Genomic DNA, 22,974 nt, shown 5'->3' with positions numbered 1-22,974 from the left:
GAGGGCCAACCAAAAATGTTACTTGGGTTAGGCCCATTCTAATAAAAACATAGTCCTGCTACCTGTCGTTAACTCAATGCCAATGGCAAAATACAGAGCTATGAATCTTTTTAAGTCTCTCTCTAGTGTTTTCCATACGGCTGCAGGGATTGCCACCAAAGCTACAACATATGTAGATGCATTTCATGCTCTCAAAGACTCAAGAGTTGTAGGGGTCCCCCAAGCATGGGACCCTGGGTGATTAACGACCATCCAACCTGGCCAGACCATCCCTGCCAGTTAAGGGATAATTTTACAACAAAAATGAAGTAGGAGTCAATATCCTGGATAACACTTGCAGGAAGTGCTCTGCAATATGTAGTCAATGGTTATTTTTTTGACATTTTGGACCTGACTTGGATTAACAGTTGGGTGTTACATGAAGCATGTAGTGTCAAATAGCAACCAACATTGGTAGGAAAAGGGTGATTCAAAAACTAGAAGAAGCAATTGTGGGGATGAGGAATGAAACTGAACCCTTATCTTCCCTCGAGCTATGTACTAACTATGATACCAACGGGCCAGAAAAGAAAACATTGCCAGATATTGAAAAATTGCTGACACACAACAGCCAACCCATGTTCCCATTGCAATTGAGGTGCTGATGGAAAATGTGCTTAAGAAATAGATATGTACAACTTTTAGAAAAAGTGATTATTTCATATAAAAGTGTAACCATGTGTCTCTGTTAGGATGTGATTATACGTATGCATTATCAGATTATATCACAGATTCAAAACTTAAATTCACCGGCTTCCAGGAATTCTCCGGGTGGGTATACTCCAATTCAGGGTTCATATAATCTTTCCATTATCAATTTCTCGGACTTCATATGGATGGCAGAGAAGTTTTATAAGGGGTTTTTATTAGAAAAATGCAGCAAGGTATGTATATTGTGAAATAGTGTCGAGCAGTAATGGTAGCAGCAATAAAGTCAAGTAGGGCCAAGTTGGTGATAACCTTACCGCCCATCCAGGGAGAAAAATTAATTCCTACCTTGCCACTTGTACACAGCAACACCCCAAATACGTAACGACTACTTTCATCTTTTATCTGTTCCTCGGAAGCCTTGTCCTGACCGTAACCAAATTTCCTTAATATTCCAATGACTTCGTCCTGATTTTTGTTTCCCTGGCTGGTAATAACCAAGCACAAGGAACAATGTCAAAGACGAAGGTATCACATGAGCTTAAACGAATGAGACTATCAAAATAAAAATGGAGGGGCAGCAATGCCGCCTCACATCAGGTAAAAATGGAAAAATACACCAGTGCTGAAAAGGGCACCACAAAGGACCGCTCCGATAATTTTGTTGAGAATAGCTGACTGCCCTGAGTAATGGAACCCCATTATTAAGGAGGCCATTCAATACGGACTGGGAAGGAGGAATTTCATTTGAGACTTCTCACTTTCCAAACCGTGAGTCTTACGTGTGCCTTGGGTCTGTCAACAGCCTTTTAGGGATGATTTTTTTGAGCCAGTGAGACCATGGTATCACCTAAGCTTAAATGTTACTACTGTAGGCAACTCCAGAGAATGTAGAAGATAATGATAGACCTAAGATTGGTAATATATATCCCACAATTAAAATTAGCCATTGGCCAATTCTCAGAAACATGAGGGAAAACTCCCATTGCTCTTCAAATCTTCTCAGCTCACTCATGACTCAAGGGTTGAAATGCTGGCTGCAATGAGCTGTTTCACCAAGGGAGTGTTTAAGTAATATGTAGGCACATAAAAGGCCATTTTGGATGCCTACCTCCCCTTGCAAGAAAAATTAAGCATTTGACAAACCCTTCTTAACTACTACCTCTTCGTGTAACTCAAGATTTTCCAATTTTTTATATCTGCTTTCTACAGAAAAAAACAAAAAGAATTACTTTAGTAAAAAACCAATTGAACAGTAAAAGCAAACACATGCATGACTTGGCAGATATATCACTCCACCTTTAATGGAGAGAGAAGTGCTTCAATACTTTATTCAAGCACCCTAAGTTTCATCTCTACAGCGCATCACCATGACCCTTAATTTTACCCCTATTTGGGTCTTAAATAACATTTGAACGTTCCATTGATGAAGCAAAAAGTAATACTGATTTACAGAAAAGCCTTCAATCATAAATCAAAAGTTTTTCTCGCACGTAACTAAGAAAAACCCTATCTAAAAGATGAATGGTTGGCTGAATCTGATCAACACTCTGCTACATCAAGAAACGCACAACATATCTTGACACCCCCAATTCTTCATAAGCACATGTTAATTCCTAAAAATAACTTCCAAGACCAGGACCCAAATATACTTCTTTTACATCAAGTAAAATAAACCTTCATTCAAGAAAAATGCTGTGTGCAGCACAATATGTTACAAATAATATTTAATAAAAAGCTTAATCCCCATGATTACACAGTGAGAGCACAGTATGTACAGAGAGTCCCTTTCAAACCAAAACAAATGCCATTTTGTCCTATTTTTCAAAAGGTATCATAACATTAACTGGCTGGCTCTATATCAAACAAACTTAGTTTGCACTCTACAAACAATTGCATAAGCAAATATCATTCAAAATTTTTTTATCGAATGAGTTCATTTAAATTAACCAAAAATACTAATACTTAACCCTATTAATATAAACCGTGCTCAGCCAAAGTAAAATAATCTATCATTTCACAAAATTAGACTAGACTTAACAAGGGTATATCTCTCAGTTCGACCCTTATTTATAATAAAGAAACAATTACAAAAGCTACAGCAATATTTATGGTTTAGCCAGTGAAATACATTAATTCTTCAAGGATCCTAAAAAATTGCCACCTTTTAGGCAGTTTACTAGCATCCTTGTCCTTTTAAAAGTCTGACTACTCCACTGTGTTGTACTGAAGGGTTTCCTAAAAAAAGTTCTGCTGCACTTCTGCCCAACCCAGATAAATCTTTGACTGGCTACCAAAAATATAGGCAAAGAAAGTGTGCATTTTCAAGACAAACGCACATCAAGTTCAAAGAAGAATAAATTTAGGAAGCCCAAGCAGCATAATAACCAGAATAATTAAAGGCCTTACCAAATAGAATTAGTGTGAGTTTACACAAAATGTTTACATACAGTATTCCTCTCCTACATTAATAAGCTAGTTTAATGTATGATATAAGTGATTAAGAAAAGGTCGCACCATCAAACAATAGACCTACAGCGTAGAAGATATTTACATTTACATTATTTACATTGATCCTACAATTAACACACATTCCAAGGCCTTGTACAGTGCTACAAACAGAACCATCAAAATTAAGTTTTGGCACATAAAACAGTCTACAGCTATTCATTGTACTATATCATAACAAAAATGTTCTTATAAAAATTGAAGGACAAACCATAATAATGCCTCTCATATACACAAATTAACAAGTAATTTACAAATATATTTGTATTGATCTGATAGACAAAAATATATCCTTGTTTACAGCATAGAAAAATTATGTGACTCAAACCCCTTCCATTATTTACTCCAACCTGTTGGTATTTACCATTGCTAGCTTCCAATTTTTCCTAGCAAAACATCTCTTATTGCACAACTTTCACTCAAATACATAGTAACATAGTAATTACCAACATGACAATCGTATAACTGGTTAAAAGCTTTTGGATACCATAAAAATATAGTCGATAATATAAGCTGATTGCTTTAATTGAAAAAATACCAGATAAGTACCAGTACATCTCGTAGAACTTCTTTTGTTAGTTTATTCCTTTCATAAGACAACTCATAAACTTAAGTTTACTGAATGCATAAATTATGCAGCTCGCACATAGGAAGAATTAAATAATAATTACGGTACCTAACTAGGTTTTCCGTTATTAAAAGTGTTTCAACAAGATACCCAGTTAACATGTAAATTCGCGATTAAAATATTTCTCAAAATGCTAGCTAGTGATAACTTAAAAAATCTTAATAAGAGGTAATGATATGCTGTAACAAATCATTTGCTTTCCAGCAAATATATGAAATATGCAACCTTTCAATATACAATTTGTTACTTGAAATTACCATACACGACCCACAATTGTACCATAGAGACATCACAAAACGTTCAAAAATCCACACCACACTTATTTCTGTACACAAAAAAAGGGAAACAAGATGGTGACGTAAGTTGATTCGGCTTCAACAGAGACCATACCACTCAAAGCTCACATAACGTTCAGGCACACAGGATTTTGAGAGAACTCCATACCACTCAATCAATCACTGCTACACGCTTCAGCCACAACACCAATTAGTCCTGACACTTTGAGTAACTATGTATCTATGACCACAATTATAAAAAAATGGCCTTAACCACTGGAATAACACTGCTATGTCTTCTGAGCACTGAATGAATGGTTCAACGATCCCATCTGACCAAATCCAGTTTGTATGTGTTGTAAATGAACCTCCACACAATTCTGAAAGCATTGTTGGTTTTCGGGCTTCAGCTTTTCTCTAATTTCATCCAAAGACCCTTGGAGAACCTTCATTTCATAGGCACTACGGTCAGCATCTGCTAAATTCTACAAAAGAGAAAAAGTTACAGCATAAATACAGCAGGATTGCATCTAAATTAATATTTCCAACAAAAGAAATTACAAGATTTCATAGATATGTGATTCTGAAACTTTTAAAATCATTGAACTTGACAGAAACAACATAGATTGCAATCATCCAAGCATTTTCTTTCTTTGCACGTGGATCAACCCTTTCGCTGCGGCCCACCATCGGGAAACCTACCCGTCACATGCAGCAAAAGCACTGAGCATACGTCACAGAGGATGTAAAGGCACGTTCACAGCAGCGAAAGGGTTAACAGCACACCAAATACTTTACAATGGATCATTTACCAATTCTTGTCGCACCAACTATGCTCTGTTCCTATTTTCTATGGCTGTATTGGAAAACTGGCACTCTTAACTGACCAGATTCAAGTTACAATTTTTGCATCACTAGCTTCCTTTAAGAAGGGATTCATGAAAATTTTATGTCATAGCGGGCAACTAAGATTCACCAGATTGAAGATGTCAGTACAGATTACACTTGCTGAGATGGAAGAATGTGACACCATAGAGATGATCAGTTATCTCACAAAGCACATGAATGAAAGATTATAAGGTTGATTATTAAAGTAATCCATAGGTACAATGTCATCCAAACAGTTTAGACCCAAAATATGTCTCATAGGATAGAATGTCTCCGTTGCCGCACCAATCCTGTTCCTACATAAGTTTTGACAATACATATACAGTGGAAGCCCCTTATAACGACAGCTGTTGGGAACAGAGAAATCTGTCGCTATAGTGAGCTGTCGTTGTTACCGAATGCAATTACATCGTCACAAAAAAATCACTCATCAGGCGGTGTTTCTGCCGAGAGGCGAAAATTGCAGCATGATAGCAGTTTTAAATCATTATTTTGAACATTTAATTCCCTAATGATCATATTCACATGCAATCTATGATCAAATCATATGTAATTATGCAGGATGCTATATGCCGAGGCATTAAGAAGTCGATTTTAAAAGTCCCAGCTTCAGACTCACTCGTACTGAACTGTGCATTATGAGCTGTTATTATCCTTATTTCTTGGATGCTCCAAATAAACATGTCATAACTACCAGTTATGGCTATGCATCAGACTATTAAATGCTAAAACTTCGGAGTCTGTTAAAAAATTCATACCTTCTATCTTTCCGAGTAGTAATGAAAATGATGGGTGGCTGCTGCAATTGGGTGACGAAAGGGGCATGATAAAATTTTAGGGTTCCACATGAGCATTGCAATTCTATCTTTTTCAGGTTAACGGCGGAATGAATGTGGAAGTAATCTTCTTATGCTTCAAGTCTGCCTGTATGAATGGTTTACTATCGTGTTTCAAAACAGCCGACTCAAATGCTAACGGAATCATGAAACCGAACAGCATTACGGCATCTAAAAGCATATTAGTCGTATCAATTATCTTCGGTGGAAAGGGTGAAAAACTGTTTCAAATAAATAGAAGGACAAATGATAAATGAAGTCCACTCTTTGTCTGTCTGTTAGCAATATTTATGTTTCGTAGAGATTCACGCAATCAGACGCAATATCAGCGGACGTAGAGACCTCTAGCGGCAGTAGCGCACACTTTTTGATAGGAATGCCGACTGGAACTGAAGAACGCTCGTAGTGTTAGGCGGCAATAACACAATTTTAACGTTTCTTAGTTCTATTGGTGGGTGGGCTGGGCAATTGTCAATGAATAATAGTACTTTTTTATTCCTTCCACCAATCCTGGCATCAAACGCTCGTAACCACTGCGTGAAGATAGCAGCCGTCATCCAAGCATTTTTATTTGCTTCGTAAGTGCAAGGGAGAGTTTTAACTCCCTTAAAACATCGGGGATGGGCGGATTTCCCCACCACGAACGGTTTTAACTTATCTGAACCATCCATATTGGCGCATAAAAGAACAGTTACGCGGTCTTTACTTTTCTTCCCTCCTTCGCAGGGGTCCGTTTGAGTGGTGAGAGTTTTGTCCGGGAGAAGGTTAAAATATATGCCCGTCTCATCCACGTTGTAAATATCGCAGGGGCTGTAATTGTCCAAATAGTCTTTAAGGACCGGAGCCCAGCCTTCCACAGCATTAACGTCAACACTTGATGATTCACCGGATAGTTTGTGAAGGGATATCCCCTTCCTATTTTTAAATCGTGCAAACCATCCATCCGAGCACTGAAAATTGTCTTCACCAAGCCTCTCACACAAATACTCAGCTTTGGCCTTCATCATTGGGCCGGTGATAGGAATCCCTGCGGCTCTTTGCTGGCAAAACCATGAGAAAAGAGCAGTTTCTAGCTGCGGATGCTCTCCGGGCCGCAGGTGTTTTTGAGTGCTTGGACGCCCTTCTTTAAGCACTGCCGAACCAATTTGTTCTTTTTTCTTTAAAATAGTGAACAATGTCGGTGTATTAATTCCAAATCGCCTCGCTATTTCACTCTTTGAACACTCTCCACTTCTACAATCTGCAATAATTCTCATTTTGGTTTTTAAATCCAAGGACTTGCGTTTACCAACCATGGTGCTAGCAGACGGGTGGAATAATTATTAACCTCACTGCGGAGGCGCGGGAGGGAGATGACAAAAGAGCAATGAAATGTGTACTCGAGAAATTTATTAAGGAAAGAAGAATAGGAGAATACGGAACATGTAGACGTCGACGTTGGCGGAAAAAATGCTGTTTTAAAAGCATTGAATTCCAGAGATGTGGCACGTGGTCAAAAAGTCAACCTGTCGTAATTACGAATGGCGCAAGAGAGGAATCGAGCCATTATCGCTAATACGAATTTATTTTACATTTAAATCATAGGGTTTAAAATGGTTCCTTGGGTAGCTGTCGCTAATTCGAGCTTGTCGCTATATCCCGTACTCGTTATAAGGGGCTTCCACTGTATTCATTGCCTATTATTTGCTCCATCTCCGGTAAAGTGACAATTCGCTATAGCAAGTGTTTATTTGAGCACCGTGGGGTCTTGTTATATTGAGGTTGCACTGTTGAAGCAACACCAAGGGGATCGAAGAATGACAAAGAAAATGAACAATTGAAGGAAAGGTGAAAGTGTATTGCCATGTCAAGAGCAATGTAGAATGTAATAATGCTGCAGGGACTCAATACTAAAATTTAAAACAACAGTAAACACTTGATTATCTGTGCTACGGATTATCCATTCGTAAAAATAATTAAATCGAACACAATAGCACCAGGATAATTGCATTTTACTGCAAGGCTACACCGAGCTTCATCGGTGGTGTTCTGGGATAATGATTGACAAAGCAATGCTTTGCATGATTTTTACTCATTATAGCACTTATAAATTGAATGGCTAGTTTGTTATTAAGGCAATTAAATTCAGTGATGCAAAAAACATTGCCTTTCTTCTGTATTAATGCTTAAGTTTCTTGGATAGAATATCTCCGTTGCCACAACAATCCTATTCCTATATAAGTGTTAAGTAGGTTTATTGGCTATTGTTTGCTCCACCTACAGTACAGCCACAATTCACTCTAGTGAGTTTTTATTTGAGCACCTTGGGATCACGTTTTATCGAGGTTGCACTGTATCCAAATACAAACTTTTTTTATTCCATTCAAACATGGAACGTGTCCTTCATTAATAATCTCTCTATCAAATAGTGTATCAGAGATACATGAGGACTGTATATTCTATCACATATTTACTGTTTACCATAAGATCTATAATAAATATAATTAGAAACCATAAGTGTATTATTTATTAAACCATTGTATCTGTTGTGGTCTGTCTTATATAGCCTCTTTTAGGTCCTAGAACATATAAAAATCAGTATTATTACCTTAACTTGCAGCATCAGAGACGTGAGATCAGTGATGAGAGAATAGATGGATCTGTCGATCCCAGGGGATTTGACTTGATCAAGAGGTTTGGCAAACCTTTGAACTATGTCGCTTGCCTGATCTCGACAACGCTCACGCAGTCGTGACGGTGCAAGCATTGCAGCCAAACTTGGCTCTGGAGCAACCTGTTATTCATAAAAAGGGAGAAAATATATCAATACAAATTGTCTGCACAAATGAGCAACATTCCAGCTCGATGGTACAATGAATCTCTTACCGGAGAGCAAACACCAGCCTGAAAAATGTATTTCAAACTAACCTCTTGACAGTAATGTTGTACACCCTTCAGATAGCCTTTCAAATCTCGATTCAGATGATCAAGTTCAATGACAATTCCTGCGTATCGTTGCTGGAAATCCTCTGGCAAAATTACAGCCCCATATGATTTCATCCGTTCGGCTTCACTGTTCATTTCTCTCAACTGAGTGATTTTCTCCTTCTTAACGGTTAATATTTTAGAGAGCCGTACCTGTAGATTAAAAAAAGTATTACAGCCACCAAATCATATTAAGTTTTTGCAGTTTTATCAGGGAGGCCTGAGTTAATACTTACTAGAGAAAAGGAGTTTTCATCACATAAATACAAATGAATTATTTGTTAAGATAAAAAGAACAACACAATCAATTGAAAACAACACTGACATAATTTTTTTATGAATATCAACAGGTCATTTAGGACTATGCTTTTATAAGTTCAATATTCAGGGTTAACTGTTTCACTATACCTTATACTTTCATTATTTTCAACACTTATTTGACTTTTTATATTTAGTGATTGTGGCCTTTTCAATGGCTGCCGTCTCATTTATACATTAGTACTTTATCTCTGCAGCTTACTAAGATGGTTTCACCATAAATAATAAAATTAAGTGGCTGAAAAACTCTAATACTGGAAATCTTGCGATTTCCGGAAAGTAGCCTTGACAGTCTTCGTACATCCCACCTGAAATGGGCTGGCAGTAAAAGGGTTAATATATAATTGAAAAGGAAAAGCTGAAGAGTTTTTACCATAAATGTACACCTAAGTTCTAATCTTTTATCACAACAAGGTAAAGGTTAAAAAGAAAAGCTTCTTCAGAAAATGTTAACTACAATTCTTGACAACCACCAGAAGGAAACAGAACAACCTTAATTCTATTCCATTTGATTAATTAAGTACATAGATAATGATTGTTCCCGCCCAAAATCAATATTTGAAGTATACAACTAAATATTTCATCTTTATATTCTTTCCTTAAGGACAGTTATATTGAAAAACGAAATTCAAATCATACAGTGAATATGAAAACTTATTTACACATTTTCACCTGTCAACTTACCATCATATACAAAGCTAAGAAATTTTTTATTCAATTAAGACAATATTGAATAGTAGCAGACAAAAGTAATTTTAATATTAAAGCGATTTGGTTGAGGCTTTCTCTGTACATTTCTATTTAACTTCAAATAATGGGTTTCTTAAAAATCTATAATTTAAACAATCCTTTTTATTTCCTCCGATAACACAAAGAGAATGGAAGCAGAAAACCCAGAGCCCTCCTTACAAATAAAATTATCAAAATTAAAAAAAAAAAAAATCATTATCAAAGACAGATAGCATGTTCATGCAAGCTATTTAGATTATCCCCATCAACTAAATCCCCAACAGAAACACATAGCCAACTTACTACAAGGATGAGGTAACCAGCATCGTCACACTTAAAATACTAGTTACATTTGCGGAACAAATGTTTACATTATTCTTTTCTTTCATTGAAATGGTAGGAATCCACAAGAAAATAGACTGACATAATCGTAGCATTTCCATCACCCTTAGATAGCTCAAACAAGATTCAAGTAGAGCAGAGAAAGACTCACAATCATCTCCAGGAACGGCACTGGAAATCCTCCCAGAGTTCCTTCGGCAGGAAGCTCCCTGTTTTTCAGACAGACCTGAGCAGCAGGTGCAATGGCTTTGGTAGTGGGCGATGTCACTGGAAGTGGCCCCGTCAATAAGGGATCGTTGGTGCTATGGAGGTGACTGGCTGGAGACGATGCTGCCGATGATGCATCCATAGATGCTGCCAGCACTGGGCCGCTGCTTGAAGTTGAAGGCAGTCGTGGTGAATATGGAGTTATTTGTCGCGGTCTGAATTTCTGTGCAAAACTGGAAACTAATATCGTCTCTGGAGGTTCATTTGACTGCAAAAGAATACATAGAAGCACTTAAGATGACTACATCAAGCTGAATAACACTGAAAACTAACCATACCAGAAAAATTATAAAGGAACTGCAAATTACAAACAAATAAATGAAAAATATCAAGATGCAATGACGGGCATGACTTGTCAAAGATAGTTACGGACAATAATGTGAATTTGATCATTAAATGTCAAAGTAAATTTTTGACTAGAATGAAAATCACGAACAGTATTCCCAGGTGAATTTGATGAGTTTAAATATGAAAGGAATGCATGAAAGGCAATGTATTCACCAATCAACTCAATCATCCCCCAAAAATTACATTTCATTTACTATTAATCTAAAATGTTTACGATGAAAATTAATTAGGCTACGATGAAAAAATAAGTTCATTGTTGGCTCTTTTTAAGGGTTTTTTCGTCTCATTGCTTACTTGAAACATGTCCATTTCCATAAAATAACATGAGAGAAATCTGAAAGAAGAGCTAACATTAATCCAGCCCCAAAAATCCCTCTTATCTATCAAATCAGTACTGTAAGAAAAATGAGAAAAAACACTCTTCTTGGAGCTCCACCAGGAAAAAAATTTAATTTTGAAAAATGATGATAATCTCTAACTCATGGCCAATTATGAAATTAAGTTCTCCAAATTATATGTATTTATGGCATTACTACCAAGTCACAAGAAGTACTGTGGTGACAATTAAAACATGGGCGATTTGCTAAGCCAAAAAAAGGGTAACACAGATGAATTTTTGGAATTCACGGAAGTGCGAACGACATCTGATTGAAAGCCATTTTTATAAACATAAAATGAAATACTTTAAATTATGGTGCTGCTATTTTTAATGTTTGTTTTTGTTGCAAAGCTATTAGGCAGCAAACTCGGATATCCATATTTTACATCATGCAACTCGCAATAGATTAGGTAACTTACATTTGAAGTCAAGAATTTTGCATACAGGCATCCCCCGAGTTACGTAAAAGATGCGTTCCGGCAGACTCTGCGTAAGTCGAAATTTACGTAAGTCGAACCTTTGCGTTAGTGCTTCGGAAATTGCAATCGGCACGGTGAAATTCTCAGCGGAGAAATGCGCGGTAAATTCTTGGTGAAGTTTCATTCAATTCACTGCGATATTCATGAACTCTACCGCGTATTCTTACGTTATTAGATACAAAATCGATAAACATTAATATAGTCTGAGAGTTGCATCTCGAGCATTGCCAATCAAAATGCGTAATATTATTCCCAGAGTTGACCGATCGTGTTGATTCGGGAAAATACGGTATCTCAACGCTACATTACTAAACTGAATACTTAAATTGATTCATTATGTTATACTGCGATCTAAGGGCCCAAAGAATGCATCGTCTATGCACCTAACTATAATCATTATATCTTCTGCCTTTTACATATTACGTTGATCGATGAATCTGATGGTTTCACTGCCACAGTTAATACACGTAGGAGGAGTGTCTAGGATTACGAGCAAATAACACACAAAAAAATACCAGTAAATTACTATATTCTTAGATACATTCACACGCACATAAACTCAACTTTCACTTTCCTTTCTTTCTTTCACGACATACTTTAATTCTCTCATATCCCAATAAAATAACGTGAAAATATCATCATTTGAATATTTACTTCGCTAGAAACATCGAAGAGTATTTCCAATGCACGAAGCTAATTAAAAGTGAGCTTTTATTCTGCCAACTCCGTCATTAACGTGCAACAAAGTGAGTGGGGAAAAGCTTTCAATGACGCAATATTCATTTACAGTTGCACACAATATGAGAGAACGAGAAAATCCAGCTTAATAAAATTTCCCGCCAGAAAAATGTAAACAATTACGCAATTAATATCGTGTGTCAACTTTTTCTCAACTTTTTTGCGGCGTTCATTGCTAACACTCAAAATTTCAATGCCGTTACGTGGGTACTAAACAATTCTTTTCCGCAATAAAGATTTCTGCTTGAGCTTCATTTTCTTTTAATTTCACAGATGGAAATGTCCAATGGCACAAGTATACTCTGTGCAAGTTGTATCGTACAGGAATGAGCGCAACCACATCCATCGCTAGAACTGCAAATTTTCACGATGATTGCTGACTTGGGATTTATAAGTGATTTTTCTACAGAAATTAATGAAAATTCCTTCGAGGAATGACAAAAATGGGTCACTTTGTTATTTTTAGCACGTAAAAAACTCGATAACTATTCGATATTTTTTCTACCATAGGTTGTACGAGCGAATATCTACTTCTTCGCGCTCGCATTCGAAAATTAACGTAATCATTTTAAATACGGTTATCGCTTACGTAAGTACGGATTTACGTAAGTCGAGACATACGTAACTCGGGGGATGCCTGTATATATACTTGTAAGACAAACACTCTTTACAACAGGAGTTAGGAGGGAAAAACCTTGCCTTAGATTCATGGATATATGATTAAATAATAGTCTATCTATCCTTTCATACATCAAAGCTAACTGGAACGCAATTTAAAACGTATTATTCACCCCAGAACAAATAGACAGTTAATTAGTTCCTCTAACTAGGAAATTTCTTAAATGAAAAACACTCAATACTACAAGAAATCATTAAAATCAACAGTTTTTCAACAAAATATTACCAGCACTTCGAAGTCTCGCACTGAATGTGTTCCCAAGCCTGGACGTTCAAAAGTGATCCTGTAAGTATCATCTGAAGTGTCAACAGCATCAATGCTACCCGTGAATAAGCCATCCTGAGGCTTTCTGAGCCGAGCAGTCACTTTTGTTCCGATCACTAACTGCAATGGTATCTCATCTGGAAGGTCTTCCCTTAAATGATTCACATCGGAAGTTTTGCGCTGTTGTAACAACCGGATCTTTTGCCGTTTCAATTCCAGCTCCCTCCTCTCCTCTTCAAAAAAAGCCTGAAAGGTAAACGCATGTTAGTTAAAATCTATCTAGTATTTGAAATCAATTAACCATTTTGTTGAATTTCATTCAAACAAACAAAGAAACAAGATTTGATTAGTCAAGAAACTGATAAAAGATTAACTTCGCTAAAATACATTTTATTACAACATTAAATCTTAAAATAAATACTCCAATTTTCCAAAGAATGAATTCGCACATCATTTTTCTTCTTCACAAATCTTTCAAATGCAATCCAAACAGAAATAGGAATATGCACACGATTGTAGGAAACATTGACTCTTCTTAGGTAGTTTGAAAGGGATACATGATAGCATCAAGGCTTCGGCATTTATCTTTAAAATCATTTTTTTCCTATTTTATGAATACTTAATATATTTATCTACTAAAGTGATGTTTGAAGGCACAATTGAACTCCATCATGCTCATTTAAAGAAGTCTATGCCTTAAACATGCTTATTACCAAAATTTGTATCATATTTTTTTAAATTACACAAAATCCTATTTGGTTGGGTCTTGATACTTCTGTGGTTTTTGCGACATGAAAATGAGGATATTTTACCATCAATGACTGAAATTTTCCAGGGTTGTCCCTCAAAAACTTTATGATCATTGAAGATGAGATTTCAACTTCCACCACATAAAAATTGTCCCAAATCTCATAATATGGTATTTAATGCAATTTTTTTCCACATGTCCCAACCTATATCTGACCTTCATTCGTGCCTCTTTCACAGCAATAAAATTACTTATTCCAAGATCCTAAGCCCTTAGCTCTTAAAAGAATCAAGTACACAAGAAAATGACTATATTTTGGAGGCACAATGAATCTTCATGAAGAGCACATTAGGATAAAAATTTCAGTGATGACAGGGAATAGGAAATTAAAATTACTTAACGACCATACAGCATACCTGTGAACAACGCCTTGGTTTCCCCATCATCCTCCTGATTTTACACCATTCAACTCGGGTGAGCTTTCTCGTTTTCAACTGAGGAAATGACTCTTTGAGGCATATCATAAAATCATTGTCACCTTCAAAAAGAGGTCTGAAAATAAAAATGGAACATAATAAATAATGGAAGAGTAACAAAACGAAAACTTGAAAAAAAAAGTAGAAACCAAGGGCAAGGAATTAGCCACATTGACACACTCATTCCTGTAAGCTCACCTAAGCTGAGCGATACTGGGCCAGACCAAGGTTGGCTGGGAGACTATTTATACCTTACCCATGATTCTTTTGCATGCTTTTTGCAAAGTGGAACCAAGTGTGGTTTGCAAAGAAATCAATTCAGCCATTTGATAAAACATAAAATAGGACGAAGACCAGACCCACATACATCCATTGAAGACGGTTGGACATATATGAGCATATAATTATTATGAGGATAATTGTGTACAAAGATCAAACCTGATTTTCACTCTCTTGATTATGAAGTATCTAATTCTTTAAGTATACATGCATGAAGTATTGTATCGAAATTGGATTTTATTAGAACCAGTCACGCAGTGCTTCGTGGTCTTCCTTACTTGTTCCGTTTGGGACCCATTTCAATGCAAACATCCAGAATTAGTTATATTCACCAACAGAAACCTTATAATGGTAGAGTATAGCACCTGGAGGAGGCGAGCAACAGCTAAGGTCATTTGCATCATGGGGGAAGGTTATGGAGAGATAATCTGCATTGGAAATAGCTTGCTTTAAGGGGATTTTGAAGACATAAAGGGGACCATTGCTTAACATCCCATCCGACAGATGCTTCTCACAAAGTGTCCTCCACACAACACAGAAGCACGGATTAAGCAGTGTCTGGAATTCCCTGCCACCTCAGGGATTTGAACCTGAGGCAATGGGGTGTGAAGCCACTTTAGCCACTGCACCAACCTGATACCCCCTTTTAATGGTTTTCATAAAAATACTGCCATCCTTCCATGGATGCAGCTATTACGATCCTCTGCAATATTACCATGCTGTATAAATACACATCATATTAAGTACAATGTTTAATCACCTTTTATCCAAATTTGTTTTAAAACTTCGTCGGAAACTGAGTGAATATGAAGTATGTGAGATAAAGAGTGAATATTGAGTTAGGTGAAGCTTGTTAGTGACACACAAATCACATACCGTATTTTTCCAATTACAGTCCCCTCCCTAATTTGGAGGATTAAATTTTGGGAAAAAACTTTAAAAATTCAAAGGAATATTTCCCATTCTACTTTTACCACGGAAATGTTTGGAAAAAAGGGGGACTATATTCAGATATATTTAAATGAATAGAATATCATAGCACTTTTATTTATTTAAATATGTCTAACTTCCACCAATTCAAGCCTGAATCTGTTGTACCTATATTCAGATAAAAACGGTAATTGAAATCTGCATTTCAGAAAGCTTACTGACCTAATGTGAATTTAAGAATTACATTTTTCACCTCATAAATGGCTTTGATTCTCCAAAGATGAGATCACATGCAGCAATTTATATCACTTATGATTAAACAGCTTTGGAAAAGTCACAAAAATTAAAACCCAAAACACCTTTAAGAAAATAACGTTGTTTCTGGATAGTTCTCGTTTAAACAACTTTCAAAACTACAAGGTGATTAGAAACTGTAAGGCCTATTTCCCACTTGTGAGTATTGGCAGGGGCCTTGTAATCAAATGGAAGTTTTCACAGAATAACAGGCACGGAACTGGCAAGTGCAGCAAGATATGAACTTGGAAGGCCAGATGCAAGTGCTGTCATCGACAATGTATTTCGATGTGACTTTCACATGCATACCGACTTTGCCTCACATGTCACATCAAATGTTAAACTGGCTACCAGCACTACCAATGCTGATGTGTGTTAAAATGGATTGAGACTTCATCCACAGAAAAAATTATCCGATTAAACAAATGCAAAGCTAGATAGCTTAAACTCTTAAAAGGTCACTTACTTGTCAATGTTACTATAAAACCATTCGTAGCAGACCCATTTATGAGCTTTCGGTAGTTTCAGAAGGTTTCTAAGACGAACACCAATCTTCTGGGCCACTTTTTTGTCTGGCGATGTCACAACTGGCTCGATAACTACCTCCAACTTAGGCTTCTTTGGAGCACCTTTCATAACAGGTGGTTTCTTTGGAGAACATCTGGCAACCACTGGTGTCACCATGTTTTCATCGAAGAACAACCTCCGATTCTTTTTCCGAATACGAGCAGGCTGCAAATTCAAACAGGCTTTAGCTTAATGCCACAGATATTACACAAAACAAACAACCAACGTCAGCAACATTACTATACTCTTAATTTGAAACACTTAAGTCACGCACTTTCCAGTATCCATGTAGAACATACTGACCAAATTGAAATTAATACACATTGAATCCATAATAATTATTTTTTGAGACACTTAACTAAAGTTGAATATACACTCAAATTTTTTTGTGGAGGGATATTTTTGCTAGTTTATACCTCTTTTTAATTTAGGAAATATTCTTCATGAACATTATGCCTTCTACTAGTTCTACCAAAAGTAACTGCACAAAAATTTCAAATTTCCCTACGTAGGCCATGTTTTCACGGCTTGAATGTTTTGACACTAGTACAAAGTACGAAGGCCGTGTTTTCTGTCAAGTTAAAAGAATGAGCCAAAAATTCAACTTTTATGACCTAAAACTTTAAATGGCAAAAGTGTCACTCTGTGAAGGTCGGGTCAAGGTCTATGGTAACCATAACATAATGCCAGCTTCACCTGGGAATACAGTCCTAAATAAAAGTTAAAATAAAGGAAGTTATCTCACCGGGGAAATATTCTTACTTTCCTCTCAATTTAGAACAACATTCAAAGACGCATGAATCTTTCATGATTTTAATTTTTTCAGTTGATTTCGACTGATGTAAAGGTCTTTCAAAAATATTTCAGAAGAAAATGTATTATAATGCCTCACGCTGTTAAAAAAAAGTGGAAAAATGGGAGTATCAATGCTCTAACTCACCAATACATCTACTGCCGATACATCAATAATAGACACAGAATTTTGTAAGGAGCCCTTGTCAAAACCTTCAACAGTCAGGGGTACAATTTCTACCTCAGCAGTGAAAATAAAAGCCTAAGACAAACATCTGTACATTCTTTGCTTTGCGGAAGCTTTATGCTAAGTGCCATAAAAATTGAAAGTGTTCAAACAAGCCTCTAGGAAATTTCAGGAAAAAGCTGTCCCTCAAACAAAGCACTTCCTGCACGATGCTTCCACAAACATTTTTCTTTTACCAAAGAGGAAATACCAAATTTTACACCATAAATGGGCCAATAAGTAATTGTATCAGGATTGAGCATTATGAAGGTAGTCCAAATGAGACGATAAACTGTTATTTTGCATAGCCTGCCATTTAGAGCACTGTGAGGAACATAGTTTACATAAAGTGTGTGTAATGAAACGAAGATGCAGTTTAAAAATCTAAGCTTTTTTGGGCAAAACTTGCATACACAGTGCAGAGAGCAAACTTTTAAAATTTGATAAAATTCTTTTTTTATTCTATTATTTCTAAAAAAAGAGAAAATTCCCACCCTACTTATCCATGAACTAAGTTTAAAGAGACCACTCTTTCTCATCAATGGTCAGTGATCAATAAACCAAAATTATGGGAAAGGAAAAATTATATCGAAGTCACCGTCAAAAGTTCATGAAAAATTGTTTCCTGCCTTAAGAACAATTTATACACTTTAAATAACACCCATTTTCCCTCAATTTCCCAAGTTATTTATGTAATTTAATGTTATTTTTGTTCTTATGGATTTTTTCCTGAACAATAAATATTTTTCTTTCTATCTATCAAAAACCTAAAACATCTATATAAATGAATTTTGTGGTTAAATTTAGCATACTTAGAAATAAATCAATCCAACTTAGTATTCCAACATTAGACAAAACCCACAAAACAGTATCAAATTTACTGTCAAAATAAGAAAAAAATGAATTAAACATAACTAATACATACTAGGCTATACAAGAACTAACAAAATCTATGTTGAGCAGGTGAGCAGAGCAGGCAAAATCTTTCTAATGTCAGATGATTTGATAATGAATTACCCCAATTGCGCAGTATATGCTAGATTATTTCCACAAACTGTTTACTAACACTGACATTTGTAACGCTTGCCCTCATTCAACATGGATGAAACAGCAACAACAATGTGATGGTAAAATAAGAAACTCAATTACAAAAAATGTAGAAAGCAGGCTGAGGAATTCACCTATTCATTGGAGGATGAGCTACAGAAGTGTGGCCATGTGAAAACGGCCATTTCCTGGATTCAATAAGTCTTGAAGCTAAACCAAAACACATTCCACTAATTTAGCAAAAATGATGTGTACTGCGCCTTACCATGATGCCATTAAATTTCTAATACACAGACATAAGGGGGTGTCCATTATTTACTTGAGGTGATTTTGATGATTTTTGGACCTCCCACCCTTACCCATTTGTGAGACATCGTGGGATTTGGCTCGACCCCCGTCCTCCCTCTAATATCACGTGAGATTGTTCAAAATGCATATTTTCAGTGTAAATACCCTAATCTATGTTTCATTGTGTTGTATTTATTTAAAAAAATTAATTATTTTTCCTAAAGATTAGTTAAGACAATTATTTATGAATACTAAGATAGCAATTTTACACAGTTTCTTGCGGAAAAAAATTATGTGATACTTGCCGGGACCACCCCCCCCCCTCTACCCAATGTGAGATTTGGTGAGAATCGGCTTAACCCCCTCCCCCACCTAAACACCTCATGTAATTAAGGGATGCTCCCAAACAATGTCCTCTGTTTTTATCTAGCCAATTGCAGCCTTCAACAGGGCTTCAAACTGCCTTGTTTTGGGAAGGAAGGGAAGACGGTTTGGACACTCTTCTCAGCCAGGAAACTTTGGGGCCAACAGACTATTGACGCTGCATAACAACCCAAAATTTTTTTACCACCACTACTTAAAACTTAGTTTTCATTGCAGTTACTAGAGGCTCTACATTTGCAAATACTGTCAAGAACTCTCCAAGACAATGTATGCTGGGAAATGTCACCATCCTAAAAATGAAAAGGAGAGCATGAATGAGCCATGCCTCCCATGTTGCCTCTCTAAAAATTAATCTTAAATTAGAAGATTACGGTCAAATGCTTGCATCAAAGTTTCCTTTAGGCACACAGCCTCTACCATGTGTGTACCCAGGATCAAAACTAGAGGGGGGCAAGCCGTGGTCGTTCTAGTTGTAATACAGAAATGGTTATGAAACCAACATTTCAAGAATATAATAACAGCCCTTTATTAGTTTTTAGTTATTTTTTGGGAAAAAATATTTTTACTTTTGATAAATGTTATATACTACTGTCACTTTACTTAGATTTAAAGAAAATTAATTCAAAAATTTCGTTTTGAATTTACTTTTGCTTCTGAGGAGAGGGGGGGCAGTTACTCCCTCCTCCCCCACGCTGGGTACGCCCATGGCTTCTACTAAAAAGACTTCACCTCAAGTCCAAGGATATCACAGGCGTACAGGATTGCAAAAAGAAATCTAACACGTAAGAAACTGTCCCAGGAGGTATAACACAATACTTGAACTACTGTCGGCATCAAAATGATGTGCCACTGTACTTTGCAAATTTATATCTGGACGTCAGTGCATGCCATAATAATGAATAATACGTCATTTTAAAGGAAATTTTAGTCTCAATTCTGATTTATTTTTTGTTTTATGAAAAATTAAAAAATGAAGACACGGGAGTTAATAAATGACTCCGGGCACCATAAAATTAGCCGTTTTGTCAACTTCATGAAGTTTGTAACTCAACCTAGGGAAAACTGCGACGTCTACAACATTCATCTTCCACAATTAGTTGCAAACATTAATGAAGGCTAATAATTTGGCTTTTTCGCATTTTTAGAATGCATATTTTGTTGGAAAACTGTAGGACTAGATAGTATTTAAACATTTTCACTATTTTACAACAAAATATGCATTCTAAAAATATGTATAAGCCATTTTATTAATCTACATTAATGTTTGCAACTTATTGTGGAAGATGAATGTTGTACACGTAGTAGTTTTCCATAGGTTGAGTTACAAAGTTCATGAAGTTGACAAAACGGCTAATTTTATTGTGAGCGGAGTTATTTATCACTTTTGAATAATTCATAAAAAAAATAAATCAGAATTGAGAATAAAATTTCCTTTAAAAAGATGTACAATTCATTATTATGGCATGAACTGAAGTCCAGATATAAATTTGCACAGCACAGTGGCACATCATTTAGACACCGACATTGGAAGGTTCACCAGCAATTTTCCATGCTATGATGGAGAGGTGTAATGCATATATTTCCCATGACACTTCTACAATATAATTCAACAGATCAGAAGTATCAAGATTGTACCAAAGTATCAAATTTGTACCAAACCAATTATGAAATTAAGCACTTCAGCTAATAGACTAGCAATGGTGTAGGATTCTTTGAATGATGACATTACAACATATGATGCTTCACTCAGTTCAAGTTTAAGGTCGAGCAATGGATGATCCCATGTACTACCTTTTGTCCACATTTAGTGCAAGTTTAGTACTGCCTGACCAGGGCAAGATTGAGTACTGGATAATCCCATCTCTGGAGAAAATCAGTACTTAGAAAAAAAAAGAATTTGACTTTGGCTGTGTGAATGACATTACAGCACAAATATTACCCCGACTACAAAGGAAATATTTACATGATTTTAACCAGATCATAAATTTAACATTTCTGGCAGCAAAAATATTGTTAAATTCCCATTGTTTCTAATCAACATTACCATTCAACATAAACACCAGCACTTTCCCCAAAGAAATTAAACAGGTTATTACCTTTGTCCATCATTCTAACAATAAAGATTTAACTCGCTTATATCCCCAGGAATTTAAAATTTAAACATTCAAAAGCATAATAACTAGATCTCAGAACCCAGTTTTCTACTACTGGTTGATTAGTTTCACTCAGCCAAATTCAGAGTTTAGCAAGTGATCATGAAAAGAGATTGTTAGGCTCTCCTTTCATTGGTGAGAAAGAATTGAGGCCCAACTAACCAAAAACTATCTAATTTACTGAAGAAAATATATACTTTCTCAATTATTTGAAATACAATAAAAATCCTACTTACTAGCTATTGAAAGACATACAACTAAGATGGATTGTCCGCCGAAGGCAACGAAATAGCATGCAGGGAGTTAAGATGCAAACAATCTGAAAATAAGCTAGTTCCCAAAGTAAGCTGAATCAAACAAGCACTAATTTAAATTGGATATAATTTAAAACGCTCCCAACACCAAAGAGCAACACCAACCTGGGAATCGTCACCAGTATTCTAGCAAGTCGTCAAGAATTCTTTTTCGTAGACTTTGACTTGATTATTGCAAATAAAACATTACCTAGCTAACTTGTTAACCAAGGCATACTCGGAAGGATTCAATGAAATCCTTCTTTATACCACTTACAAAGAATTTTGGAACTCTGCTTTCAAAAACTACAAGCGATCGGTTAAGCATTAGGTACAAGGAAGAACTTCAGAGAACAATAACATGGTTTTCACATAAGGAGTGCTACAGAAATCAGGAGCTTGTGAAAATGAAATGGGCATTCACAGGAACTAAATTTTAAAAATATGAAATAAATAAGCACCATTCCACGTCTATTCAGAACCAATCCCGAGGCTGGCCTAGGAGACACTTCTTCTCCAACTCTCTGCAAACCGAGAGCTGCTGGCTCCAGGGTAGTTGGCTCCTCTGCTTCTATTTCGATGGAAGTATCTTCTTCTTGCTTGATACTGTTGTAGGTGATCCCACCATTCTTAAATGTCAGCAGTGCAGCTGCAGATTCACCTGAGGTAGTTCAAGAATAGCGCCCACGTTCATCACATTCATAGCGTAAGCCGCAATCACAAAACACTTATTTCAAATTTATAACCACGAACACTCCAGATAATTCCCCTCTAATTCAGAAGAGACATTAAACTTCATTTTAAATTGATAAACTCCCTATCTAGGACCGATATTAACCTTATATGCGTTACTAAGCATTTCGAATCTCAATCGTATTGGCAAAAAATCAACACACTTTAAAAACACTACAGACTGAAAACGACGCTGATATAGATTCGGAATATGAAGCATTAAGTAACGATGTTACTACCTAACTTGAACAGCAATTTGATTAACGTCTAGTGTCTTAACCTGAAGGTTTATTATTTACAACCCAATTACTCACTTTCAAGCTGGTCCGCCATGTTGACGCAGTCTTCGAACTCCCGCTTGGAATTGTGGGATTAACTTCGACTAACACCCGGAAACTCAAACGAAATGTGATGAAAATACCGCGAAAACGAAGCA

The 22,974-nt window shown here is 36.2% G+C and overlaps 1 protein-coding gene across 1 annotated transcript; it reads right to left on the bottom strand.

Annotated features, from left to right (window-relative positions):
- Positions 1-2,397: 2,397 nt before the first annotated feature.
- LOC124163100 (protein lin-9 homolog) lies at positions 2,398-22,964 on the bottom strand. The gene is made up of 9 exons (XM_046539902.1): positions 22,853-22,964; positions 22,268-22,467; positions 16,523-16,788; positions 14,494-14,629; positions 13,291-13,575; positions 10,327-10,650; positions 8,730-8,939; positions 8,410-8,595; positions 2,398-4,583 (listed from the first exon to the last, which is right to left on the bottom strand). The coding sequence occupies exons 1-9, from the start codon at positions 22,869-22,871 to the stop codon at positions 4,389-4,391; spliced, it is 1,821 nt and encodes a 606-aa protein (XP_046395858.1). The 5' UTR covers positions 22,872-22,964; the 3' UTR covers positions 2,398-4,388.
- Between the last annotated feature and the right edge of the window lie 10 nt (positions 22,965-22,974).

This window comes from Ischnura elegans, chromosome 7 (assembly GCF_921293095.1).
Source record: "Ischnura elegans chromosome 7, ioIscEleg1.1, whole genome shotgun sequence".
In the NCBI taxonomy this organism is placed as follows: domain Eukaryota; kingdom Metazoa; phylum Arthropoda; class Insecta; order Odonata; family Coenagrionidae; genus Ischnura; species Ischnura elegans.
Note: the sequence above shows the minus strand (reverse complement) of the source record. Positions and strands in the feature narration are given on the sequence as shown.